Here is a 13,461-nt window from a genome sequence, read left to right as displayed (position 1 = left end):
CTCTAGACGCACATTAATACACAGTGACGCTTGCAAGTTGGTGCAAAGTTGTGTTAACGTTCGTTTTCGTTCATCACCAGCTTCTTGTGGTTAGACTCCCCTAGGACGGGGCGCTGAGGTGTGTGCACAAGGAGTGTGACTGTACAAAATAACCCCACTTCATCTGCTTGGAGATTACGTTTTCACGCACGCGTGTTGAAGTCGGTACGATGCAGTTTCTTACTAGTCCACAAGGCGGCGCTGCAAACTCACATGCTCTGTTCAAGATGGTTGCTGAGCAGGACAACAGTTGCGATGCTGGAAATAAAGTGGACTTATTATATTTAGTCCGCATTCTTAGTGCTAAGTCTTGTCACAAAGTAAAATGTACTACTAGGCATTCACAGTTCAGTAAAAACTGTCCAGATTCATCTCGAGTCGACCCCAAGTTCCTGGTGAGTTTGCGTGTGGCAGTCTGTCCCGCACTTCATCTTCATAAAACAGACTTTTGTTCATAAAGTAGATATTACGCGACGACTGTAGATGTCCTGTGGTGTATGAGAACCACGCAGTAATGCTGCTAGCTTGAAGTTATACTTTTATTCACATTCTGAAGTCATGAAACCATGAAGCCGCCCCCCTCCCCACGTGCCAACTTGGTTGACTGAGTACTAGGAGGCGTGGTGACTGTTACTCCAACATCTGTGCGCACCTGGTAGACTTTCACGAAGGTAATACTTCTTTTGTACCCACGTGTTTGTCTGTATGTTTATTTACAAACCTTGCAAAAGTCTCTGTACTTTTGTTGTGTCAATATTGGAGTTGGGGAGTGGACCAAAACTGAACAAGAAAATCTGAGATTTCAAATCTCCGGGAAGTATGTAGAGTTTTTGTGAATTTATTGGTACAAGTGAATCTAACATACTTCCAATAGACCTAGGACAGACACCTTGCAGACTGAGAGTTTCTTGTGACAAGCCATCAGTGGATATACCCAAGATGTTGTAACTCTTCTCCCCAACCTGCAGGCACTTCTAGCTTGACCTTCAGGTCAATCTGCAGTAATACACACCCGCCACTTCCTGCCACTCCACTGCACATGCATTCAAATACATTTTGTACTGTACATATGACATACCTAAGCAAACACACACACATGTAACACACATGCATGTGCGCACACACACACACACACACACACCTCACGCACGTGCGCGCATGCTCACACAAACACACTGCAGATACACTTGAGGCAGGATACAATAATGTAATTGACCAGGCTTGAAAGACACAAAATTATGTTGGATATCAATATCTATTTTGCTATAAAATCTGTATCTTACTAGCCTACTAGTTTCTACAGGGTGGGAGACTGGGAGTTCAAAAATGACCTGCAGGCCGATATGACTATGGAACGTGAAACAAACAGATACGTGTATGGCCTACATAAAGGACAAGGCTGTGTGCAATAGGGTGAGGAAATTCATAGAAAATGGAACTAATGTTGCAATATGCAGCATATTGCAACATTAGTTCCATTTTCCATGAATTTCCTCACCCTGTTGCACAATAGCTGGGCTGACGCATATTATAAAGAAGATGAAAGTACTACAGTCTTTCAATTTGTGAAATTACATGCACACTCAGAACATTTGATTAGTTGAATGAATAATTCCTATGACAGATGCATTCTGCAACAATATGTGCATGTACTATAACGTTATACATGTATGACCCCTATCCTGACACCAGACACACCCATGTGTAATGGACCATACTTTCAGACAGGGCCACATGACGCAGGTCTACCGTCATCATCTCTGTGGTTACCCATGCAGCGGTAGCCGACTGTAACTTACTTGGTCTGTTCCTGTATGTTGGATGTGGAATATGTGTGTGTTAGCGGCCATAGCTGCGGCAGGATAGATGCACCATGATTACTGTGTGAGGACGGACACACGAGATGTCAGGCTCTTGTGACACCCTAACACTGCTTACAGCACGGTGGCAACTCCTCACAGTTGGTAGGATTATGCTTGTATAGTTGTAATGCCAATGGATGTTTATTAATTTGTATATAAAGAATGATAGGTTTTTTTATTGGATGCATGATGCATCAGACTTAAGATAGTTTTTCAAAAGTTGGCTCATCATTTATTTATGATCTGTGTGTGTGAAATTTGTAATTAAGATTGCTATCACTAAACATTATTTTTGTCTTTCAACAATTCTAGCCATAGATAAGTTGCTATATAATTTTGATAGTGATTAACATCAATTTTAAATGTAAAAGAAGTTTTCAAAAATCTTGAGGTTGTTTCAAAGAATCTTGAGATGGTTTCAAAGAATCTCAAGATGCCAGTTTGTTAAAAAAATCTCTAGATTATTTCAAACAATGAAATTGCCTGTACATGTATATCCTGGTAAAATAGATAAAGTGAACTGAAACATCATGATTTGATGTTGTAGTGTTTGCCCTCCTGGTGGCCAGTATCCAGTCCCAGGCTCCCCTCTGCTACGATGCGCCGGACAAGTCCTGCGCCTGTCACACCGGGACAGACACAGGTGTGCTCTGTACCACCTGTGTGTGTGAGCACCAAGATCTCCAACTCGGCACTTTATGTGCAGGTAAGAAATTCTTTTATAGGAATGTCCAGGAAAATAATTGCATGGTATCAAATTGTTGAGAGTAGTTAGGCACAACAGTGCAACCTCTCAATTTCGTGACTGATCGTTTATTCTGGCTGTACATTTATGGAATGGATGAATGATAGATGTGACTGTCAAGATGCAGTAGCCTTGACACAAATGTTGCAGCTACTTTCCATGTTATTCTTCTGAGAAGTACAATCAACATAGTGCAAGTGATACTTGTTTTGAATGACAAATATGGCATTCCACTTTTCCAAGCCTATCTTAAAAGGTCACAAATATCAGAAACTTTGTCATTATACAGAACTTTACACTAGTACAGAACTGTATTGCACGAAAATTGCGCGTGGTACAATGTATGGCCAAGTACAAAAAAGTATAGAATAAGACCTAATATGTGCCAGACTGCTTTCCATCAACAGTGATGATGGAAAAAAGATTGGTTGAATGCGACATGTTAACTGACTTGTACGATGGAAGTGTGATGGGCGGTAGCTTTCATGTCAGGACATCAGACCACATCAAAGAGTTGACCTACAGCTGATTACCTGACTTAAGGAGGCTGTATTTTACCTCAATGTCATTTATTCATGTTTGTCGGAATGAATAGGAGAACTTACTGAATCTGATAACGTTTCAGGGTTGCTTTGTCTGGCCGCTAGATCTAAGAAAGAAATGATATGATTTTTTAGAAATTACAATGGCTGTCATTACATGAATTTTTCTAGTTATTTATAAGTGAAAAAAGCCATAAGCACTCTTCCACCTCACACCTGTCTGCTTTTGGCTTACTAGTATAAGAAAAATAAAGTCAATACTTATTGATGGATATTCTTGACTTTTGGTTCTTAGTTAGTCAGCTGATGGCCTTTGACAGAAAATTGTTTTAAGAAAAGCTACCACTAGTTATACAATATGTTATAACTTATTATCATATTATCACTCCCGAGAATCACCCTATGCTGCTGTTCTTGATACCTGTCATTTTGATATCTAAGAGAGCACTGGCAACTGAAATCTGAAAACTTCCCTCCAGGATGGACCTGCCCTGCCTCGCTGACCCAGACCTCCTGTGTGGATGACGGCACAGCTGTAGTGAGTGCCTGCACAGTGAGCGCTGTGCTGTTCGAGGGGGTCAGGCCAAGAACAGACAAGATAGTGTTCCTGGCGGAGTACGGCTTCAAGTTCACCAGCGATGTGGCAGCGGAATGCACCAACGGAGACCCAACTATAGCTCAGCAGTGGACACTGTACAGGTGAGAGCTGACTCTAACACTGTACAGACAAGAACCAATTCTGATATTGTACAATGTAATGGAAGACCCAACTCTATTTAGACACTGTAGAGGTAATCATGTCCCATCCATTATTCCATCTAGGCTGGATGAAGCACAGGTACCACCTGCCCTAACTGTTGAGACATCTCTTGCCGCTGCAACTGAGTTTGTTGTTGCTGGGAACACAGTGGCTGTTGGCGAATTTTTATTGGAGGTAAGGTGGCTTCCATTTTGTTGCTGACGTTCTCAGGTTTTTGTTTGTCTGGAATTGGTTGATTAGTTCCTTCACTTTTGTTTCACTATATTTTGAATGATATCCAGTCCATGATTGTCATTAGAATTGATGACTGGAGTTGAACAGTCAAAAAGTCTCAATTTTTTGTGCTGGAAGTTCTTGTTCAGACCTGTTCCAGGAGGTGCGATGATTGTTTTGATGGGTGTGGTTACCTTGCAGCTAGAAATGACGGTGACAGAGACCTCAGGTGTGAAGCACACCTACATCGAACGAACCTGGCTGGCACTGGTGCAGCAGGCACTGGTCGGCTTCATATCAGGGGGGACCAGGCAAGTTGTGGCGGCAGACGACTACCTGACTGTAGCCGACGCCTCGCATGACCCAGAGGACATCGTGAACAGTGCCTCCTTCACTTACACTTGGTCATATGAGGTACTACAGGAATCAACAATGGGTAATTCAAATTCATTTCCTTTCTGAAATATAGCCTGACTACACATCTTGCTTGTATATCTAGAGATGATAATGTTGTGTTATTGGACTGTTTTAGCTGTGCAATTGATTTATAAGAAACTGAAGTGGAAGTGGTATTGTCACATCTCACAGTCATCGGGAGAAGCTAAAACTACCATGCAAGGAACTTGAGAGAAAAATGCATCTATCAGATCTCCAATGCAATGTCAGCAAGTAAAATGCACTGACCTGCATATCTAAACTATGTATACCCGGGGGTGCTGTGCTAGACATCTCTCAAACATACACATGTCAGTTTTTCAAAGTGGCAGATATTAAGTAACCTGGAGATTTCTTGTTGCATTTGTAGACCCTTGTACTGGATACCTCTCGCTGACCGACTCTTGGCGTGACTGGAACAATGGGCTCGGCCAGCAGTGTGATGGGCTGACTTTTACACCAGGCTGGTATCGTGTGGAGGGAGCAGCTGGAAACAGTCTGCTGGACCAGGACCCACTCAATTCGGGAGTGTACATATCTGAATTTGTTTGTCCTGCTCTGCTTGTTGTTTATTTTTTGGTGACACTGTATGTTAAGTTGAAAAGACAACTTGTTGAAAAGAGTAGCTACCTGGGTCATTCCCAGTGAGATTGGGTGAAAACCAGTTGGTCAAATGTAAAGGTTGGTCTAGTAAAATCATATTCTGCACAGATGCAATGAGAGTAACAAATTAAAAGTGGAACTAGAAAATGATAGATTCCAGTCTGCTCCCAACCCAGTGATGACCTTCGTTGGAGAGTGGTAAGGGGAAAGTTGTGAGAAGGTCCTGAATGTGTGACAGGAGTTTTAGACTGAGTGGGCTACCTTATACAGAAAATTATATTGTTATGTTGTAAAGGAAGTACCATTTGTTCATCAGATGTTGTACACATGTAATACTATGTACTATTACTTTACTTTTACTTTGATACTGATATAAAGTTATTTACAATATGATTATTTTCCCCTGTGCTCAGGTGTAGTACCACCCTTGGCTGGTACATGGTGGAGCCCCACCCTGTCCTGTCTCAGGGCCACGTGTGTCGCAGAATGTGCGGGTACTTTAACGGCGATCCCTGCTTCCTGAGCATCGACATCATGGCTAAGGCTTGTCCTGGGAATTACTATGTCTACTTCCTCCCTTATGGCCGTTTCTGTGATACAGCCTACTGTACAAGTGTGTACTTTATTCTTGTCTATTCTTTAACAACAATGATAATCATAATACATGTAATGTTTTTATTGGTTTATTGGTACAGAGTTGCATGGGTTCCCTCACCTGATCTGCCATTTATTTGTCATGAATATACACATTAAAATTGTAATTAGTGGATATGAAAACAATGTATACACAAACAGGTTAAACTAATTTTATATCCATTCAAAATATTATCTACAAAGATAATCTACAAAGTTTCAGTTAGAAAAATGTATATTTCTGGGATAATTGCTAACTAGAAATCTTGAATTGAAAAGCTATAACGTTACTGAGTTTAATACTTCTTTGCAGTGACCAAAGCAGTTATTGATGTCTCCGGGACCACCACTGAGCCATCTGTACCTGAAGACCGTGTGTGCCATCATTTTGAGTCAGTAGATAACCAGCGTCGCTTGTTTGGTCTGGAGGGTACGATCATCAAGCACACCGTGGAGGTCTCGTACGCGGGTCGCTTGTCTGGAACTTACATCATCATCACAGAGCTGGGACCACTGGGATCCAGTCTCCAAATCTAGTAACTATTGCTTTTGACAATTATTAGCCTTAGTCTATTACTGTATATTTTTTACCCTTGAGGAACCACCTAGAAGATCTGACAACCAGTTCTCTCCACCCTTCTTGTTTTTTCTTGTTGTCTCATTAAACTTTAAATTGCTATTTTCTGGGATGGTTAGCCATCCAGAAGCATTCATGTAATTATGCATATCATATATTATGACAGAATGATGTGAAGAATACTCTCTTCACTTCCTACAACAGTTTGTGTAGTCCAGTACCCTGCCTCTGGACCAAAACTTTGGGAGTTCCGATCCCAACATGCATGCTACTGTAAATACTGTACATAGCATCTTTCTTCTCTGTCACAACCCAGTGGAAAAGAAGCTCTTCAATAAGCTAAACTGGTTCAAGCTACCCCCCCCCCCTTTGTTAACAGTTGCCGTTGGAACTACGACTCTGCCCGGACGCGGGGCTGGGATGGTATTGATCTAGAGGTGCAGACCACCATGGCGGGCAGTATCGTCTGGACCATGGAAACCTCACCGGCGGGGGCACCTCCGGTCAGCTGGCCTGGGACTGACACCGGGCTTGAACAAGTGTTCCCTCCTGATACATTTGTGGTAAGTCGTGAAGGTTAGACATCTCGTATATAGAACATCACATAATACAAAACTATTTAAGCAACTGGGTAAATTCTCTGCATGAGGAGTTATCCGGATGCTCAGAGAGTTTATCCAAGGTCTTGTCTGTTTTGTCTGCATTTTGTTTCAGGAGGAATACCGGTAACGCTCGTGTGTCCATAGTTATTTCCATATGATAGGCATATTATGGACACTGACGGGGAAGTCAGGTCCTAGAAAGCTTTATCTCGTTTTTGTCTTCAATTTCCTTCTACATGTATAATGTAGGTATGGCTGTTGCCTAATATGTGAGCTAGTGAGAAAATGCATACTAGGCAGAATCAATGAGAAATATGATTAATAGAGCAAGAAGTAAAAAAAAATCTTCCAGGGTGGTATGAGATCTTTGATTTCTTCTCTTCAGGTTGCAGGTGAATACACCGTCCGAGCAACCCTTTTTAACGGTGGTGTAGCAACAGCATATTATGCAGAGTACACCTTCAACATCATCACAAAACCCAGCCCTGGCCAGGTCGTTTGTGAGCTGAAACCAAGTGATCCGATTCCATTACTACCAGCCTGCATTTCTTGTGAAGGTATGGTCCTTTATGGTACCAAAATCCCTAAATTGTCATATCTGCTTGCTTATAAATAATTTGTTTTATTTATATGTACATGTAGCTAGGGTGGCAGATCACGGTGGCATAGTACATTTGTACTGCTTTACAGGGGGGCCCTGGAAAAATATTATGTTACTACTACAGTACAAACACTTACAGTATGTTAAATGTTATGACATGTACAGTCACGTACATTACATAACGATGTGAAACACCAAAGTCATTCTTCCGATATGTTGCAAACTATCTATACTATACATGTAAGCTATAATTATACTAAAATCACTTGCTCTAAAATGGCATTACATGTACTTGACTTTGACTTTATTTGCTGATAGTATCCGTAGCTTCCAATGCACATACAGGAACTCACAGAACCCCAACATGATGTCATTTTACAAACAGTAGTGCATATAAATTTTTGTGCTACAATCACTTAAGAATCAAGCAACTCAGAGAGCAGGGTAGTTTACATTGTGCACTATTTTCTTCTTCAGTTATTTTACATGTCATTTTACACATTTTTTCTCACAGCATTCCCGTATTACTTGCACCCAGTAAACTATGAGTTTCGGTGGTGGAAAAGTGGCAAGCCAGTGGCAGCTGTCGCCTTCCCAACAGCTCCTGCCAGAGGGACTCCAGCTTTCACATCTCCTTACAGTGGCCTGGTAGGACACTTGTTATGGCCTGGCAGGGCTCAAAATTCATCTTTGGGAATAGGTGCACTTGTGCACCCAACCTAAAAAAGGGTGTTCAATTTTTTTGGGTGCACCATAGTTTCATTTCTAAATTAAAGTACTACAACAATGATTTTATTATTTTTCTTACACTCGTATTATACATTTAACATCTTATCAACTCCCACATCAACATTGTACCATGACCTGTGAAAAATGTGACTGCAATGCACAGTTACTCAACATAACTCCAATGGACAAAGTTGTTCATCATTCTACATGTATGCTTAGTATGCAGCAAGGGAAGGTCTTGTGAAACATAGAAATGACAAATGATTCACTTTTCATACAGTAACATTGTAGTCAAAACTGTCTAAGAAGACTTAATCAGGGGACCAATTACTAATGCTAAAATTACATAAAGGACCACCAAAAACTGGTCACACTTACCAGGTTCTATAATTGACATGGTACAACAGCTTGTCCCCTGCACTGACATGCTGATTACACATTTTGTTACAGAGTCACTACAGTCTGAATACCCTGCTGCCACCTGGGAGGATAAGATTCCGAGTGAAGATAACAAGCGTGGATGGAGTAATAGATCACGACGAGGATTTTAGCATTGTGGTTAGTACCCAACCAATGTTGCAATGTTACATTTTGTTGTCTAAAGATTTAGCTGTTTATCAATTTAGAAAAGCCCTGAGAATCTGCTTAGAGATCATTTAGAAAGATCACAATGCAAAATGTATGATTGTCCTATAACGGCTTCAAGAAAATATGGGAACTAAAATTAAGATTCCTCAGTCACATCTCTTTTGTTGCTGGATCATTACCCACTCTCTCTAGGTCAAGTTTGCTCCAAACTATTCTCTGACCTTCCCTAAGTTCAATGACTTTCTATCCTTTATTTCAACAACCAGGATACAAACTATCATGAAAGTTCATCTGTGTTGGTAGTAATTGTGTGTTGGAATAAAGTTCAACCTTTTACCAGGATACAAACTATTTCTGTCCAGGTTTGTAATCATCATGAAGTTGATTGATGGAGTTTCTCCTGATGGCCTTCAGCTGTTTCATTTAGAATAGTGTTAATTTGTTGCCCTGTATGAACCTGCCCGTCTGTAATGATCAATCATGCAACTCTTGGATGAGCAGCATACATTGTAGCTAATTGTGTAGGTGGGGTTGAAAGATGCTGAATTTACCTACCGTGTGTGATACAGTGTCTTCTACTGTTTGTGTTGAGAAAATTGCAAGAAACCCAAACAGTTACAAAGACCAGTGGACTTCCCTGATTTGAATTTGTTTGGCACATAGATCTGAAAGGTCTGGCTCCACTATTACATAACATATCAATTCTCATAATTCCGCCAGGTACAGAAAAAACAGCAGAATATAGATACTTCTGATGTAGCTTCTGACATCAGTAATCCCCAAGCTGTGCACTCGTCAAATGCAGGCATTTTTAAAAAAGACACTTTTGAGAGGGCCTCAATGATGAAATTTTTTTAATGTGGGGGTCTTACAGTACCAGGTGAAACTACATTGTATAAGAGTTACATGTATTCAATGGCCAAGTTGGGCTGAGTCTTACAGCAGAACCATTTCTCTCGTGATACGAATAAATGTACTTTTAAATTACATGATTTTAGGTCAACCCACGTAATACTCCAGCCTCTGTATGGGCACCACCACTCCTGAATGGACCAGACAGTGCTTTTCGCAAAAAGCTGAACAGAGGGGACAGGGTTGGTGCAGCTGAGCTGGCAGGGGCCATCGCTGGGGTGGGGCAAGAACTTGCCAATACAGACCCGGACGCAGCAACAGATGTATGTTTTGATTATCCATACAACTGAATACCTAGACACATGTATTGTGCAAGCACCCTCAGGTTTATTGATAATTTTGAATATTGTAACAGTTACTATGTAGTTTTTGGATTGTGTATACTAGTCAAACAGTTTGAATGTTTTAGTGTTTCTTGTAAACAGGGAAAAAGGGACTTTTCAAACGTGCCTAAAATAATGTAATTCAGCCAGTAGCAGTATTTGGCTACAATGTTCTTTCAGTGTATCTACAATGTATGTACCATCTTGTCAATGAATCAAATTATATAATTATATGACAAAAAAACTAACCAAAACAGGGAAAACCTTGTGCCTGAGTTGTACTTCACATCATCAAGTAAGGTCCATGATCATGCTTTCATTTAGATTTTCAGGGTTTATTGGTGACAGATTAGTTGACAGGTTAGTTGCCATACTTCTAATATCACTTCTTATAATGTATCTCATAAAATATTCACAGTAGCACTCTGTACTATACGGGATGGTGTGTTTCTTGCACATGATACAAATGTAGTCCTTGGCCTATTTTCCAGCTGATTGCGAATGTGATTGATCATTTGAACGAGATTGACACCACAAATGACCTCGGTGCACAGAGGGCGGTGCTGGCAGCCCTGTCAGATGCAGCAGGGAATCCAGACCTGCTCACACCTGCAGCTGCAGTGAGTAACTCTGCAGGATTTCTTACCCTGATTCAACCTCCAGGCATTTGTACTTGTCCCATCATATGAAGATAACAATAAAGAAGAGGACTAACTTACCTTTAATTAGAGCAGATCCCCATGCCAGGACATTTTGATAGACAAAATACAATGTATACAATGTACCTCCCAAGTTTTTTCCATCACTACACTGGTCCGTCATACTGGTAGTTTGCATTTCAGATGATGGCTTGAACTTAATGCCTGGTCAAATGCTACTCGCAGCATCATGATGACAATGCATAGAGAGCTCCTATCTTGTGTACAGCTTTGTTATGTTTGGGTCTGTGCAACCACAAAATATCGAAGCATATGTCCTTTCGCTACTTTGGAAAAAGTGACACACTGTGCTTGAAGACAACTAAATAGGTAGCATACTGGTTCAGAAACAAATTCTAGCTCAAATAAAGGCGTATAACGTCTTAATACATGTAACTGCAACAAACAAAGGAACTTATAGATTGAATCTAATACTCTGTGTCTGTCCTATGTAATGTAGGTGTCGGCAGCAAACCAGACACTTGCGGTGTTGAGAGGCTTTAGGGACCAGGTGGCTGCAGGGCTGACAACAGTTGCTGAAGTCAACACGGCATGTGCAGCAGCATTCGTTGGTATGTCAGCCTTATAGAGCAGGACAAATGCTTGGTGCAGGACCACAGATCCTTATGTTTCATGTAATGTAGGGCTGAGTTCTGAATGTTTCAAATGCTTTCCTGCACTACTTTAGAGTTGCTTGTGGTTAAAAATATAAGTACATGTAATTATCTTCATGCAGTGGAACTCAGGCAGTTTAAAAATGTATTTATTTATTTATATTTATTTCTGTATTCTTTTACCAGGGTGGCACTACAGTTTAAAAATGACTGATTGTGCTCAATGTAATACCTGTATATTTCATATATATGCATATATTTCATATAGTTATACATGTATGTGTCAATTCTTTGTCTTTTATCTCTGTAAGCAATCGGTGGATCGTTGAAAGCAGCAGCACGGGCCGCAGCAGAAGATCACAGCCAGGGACTTGTGTATTCTGAGAAAATTCAGGCAGTAAGCATCAGTATAATCAACTCACTGAGCAATGTTCCTGCTGTTTCTGTTTCATAAAGCACATCGCACATTCAACGTTAACGTTATCAGGTTCAAGTTACCATCATGGTCTGGTTCAACAATTGTTATTTTCAATCTCTAGAACCAGGATGTGGCAAAGTCATCATTCCGTACCATTGATGTGATGGATGACATCTACCTGAACTACATGATGACTGCTGATGACATCACTGGTCCACCCTGGCCGCCAGCTATGATTGCTATACAACATCTAGAACTACGGATACAAAGAGAGACGTGTGGAGATTCCTCCAACAGGTCTGCTTGACTTCAATCTCTGTCTCCTTTGCTGTCAATTTGATTGCCATTCTTTAAAACACAACATTACCGGTAACCATCTAAGCTGGACACATCCTTGATGAAGTAGTATTTTTGCTCACAGCTGATCTCCACCATGTAATTAGTATTTCACAGTAAATACAGTATCCAATATGTTTGCGATGTTTGTGTATAATGTGTGTGACTTTTTTTCCATGGATTCTAGCCAAACATGTTTTCTAAAACCATGTCTGGTAAAAGTAAAATGAAACACATTTTCCTCCAGTGCATTTCGTGCAGGGGACAACACCCCCATCATCTTCGGTGTGCCTAGTATAGCTGACATGACAGACGGATGTAGCGGAGGTTCTGAAGTGACTGGTGTGAGCGTGAGTAGGCATTTCTCCAGTACAAGCCATAAAATTATCATATCACCATAGTTTTATTAGGTACAACCATAATATTTTCTCTGCCGAAATTTCAGTATCTGCTTTGCTGCCTTCATCAGGGCAATGTGCTTTCTCCTTGTTGTTTTGTGCTTGTTGTCATCACAACAAGGAGAAAGCACTATTCACATATCATAATGTTCTACCTGAGTGCTTAAACTACATCAAATTTACCTCTGTTAGGTCTTGCATGCTGGATTCAATCCGTTTGAGTACTCCAACAACTCCCAGCTGGTGATGGGTGACGTGGTGGGTCTGACGTCCAAGCTGGCTGAAGCTACCAACCACGTGACAGGCCTGGGAACACCTATTGACATGATCTTCAAACGACGGGACAACTTCACTGATGACATGAACTTCAGAAGAAGAAGAACTGACGACATTATGCTGGGCTGGAACATCGGTTCAGCATATGTCGGCAATGTGACGGTAATGTCTGAATTAAAGGCTTTATGCTAATTTATTTCCTTGCTTCTCACACATTTTAAGGTGCAAGTAGACATGATGAAACAGAGGACAGGGAGGAGAACTTCTATATATTATCACATATAAATTGTTAGTCTTTATAAATGTTACTACAAGAAATATGTATATTATGAATACAATTTACTTCACAGGTAGTGCCTTTTTACGTGAGGTACAGTGGCAGCTCACTTCACATCCAAATTAGTCACAACTACACGGATCCCTCGCCGGTTGTCAACCTGTTCCTGAGGAAGGACGCCCCTCCCACCCCCGAGGCGTACAACTGGACGGTGAGCCTGCCGACTCCCCAGGCAGACCTGTTCACCATCCCTGCAGGAAACGACACGGTGACAGCCAGT

General features: G+C 41.0%; 1 protein-coding gene across 1 annotated transcript; it reads left to right on the top strand.

The window, feature by feature from the left end:
• The first annotated feature begins 1,519 nt into the window (after nt 1-1,519).
• Nucleotides 1,520-13,453, top strand: LOC109485229. The gene is made up of 21 exons (XM_019788676.1): nt 1,520-2,003; nt 2,449-2,607; nt 3,668-3,887; nt 4,011-4,122; nt 4,363-4,597; nt 4,967-5,126; nt 5,613-5,812; nt 6,146-6,368; nt 6,789-6,972; nt 7,397-7,568; nt 8,127-8,260; nt 8,792-8,899; nt 9,928-10,104; nt 10,656-10,784; nt 11,323-11,434; nt 11,788-11,873; nt 12,016-12,191; nt 12,478-12,580; nt 12,821-13,066; nt 13,255-13,392; nt 13,439-13,453. The coding sequence occupies exons 1-21, from the start codon at nt 1,943-1,945 to the stop codon at nt 13,451-13,453; spliced, it is 3,150 nt and encodes a 1,049-aa protein (XP_019644235.1). The 5' UTR covers nt 1,520-1,942.
• The last annotated feature ends 8 nt before the right edge of the window (nt 13,454-13,461 follow it).

Source organism: Branchiostoma belcheri, unplaced genomic scaffold, assembly GCF_001625305.1.
Source record: "Branchiostoma belcheri isolate BF01 breed outbred unplaced genomic scaffold, Haploidv18h27 scaffold74, whole genome shotgun sequence".
NCBI classification, from domain to species: domain Eukaryota; kingdom Metazoa; phylum Chordata; class Leptocardii; order Amphioxiformes; family Branchiostomatidae; genus Branchiostoma; species Branchiostoma belcheri.
Note: the sequence above shows the minus strand (reverse complement) of the source record. Positions and strands in the feature narration are given on the sequence as shown.

What these genes read in the sequence shown, in the direction of transcription:
- LOC109485229 (XM_019788676.1), top strand. Translation starts at nt 1,943, where the DNA reads ATGTCAGGCTCTTGTGACACCCTAACACTGCTTACAGCACGGTGGCAA. An exon ending in GACCCACTCAATTCGGGAGT is followed by an intron (nt 5,127 to 5,612) that starts GTACATATCTGA and finishes CCCTGTGCTCAG; the next exon opens with GTGTAGTACCACCCTTGGCT. An exon ending in TGCTCACACCTGCAGCTGCA is followed by an intron (nt 10,785 to 11,322) that starts GTGAGTAACTCT and finishes TATGTAATGTAG; the next exon opens with GTGTCGGCAGCAAACCAGAC.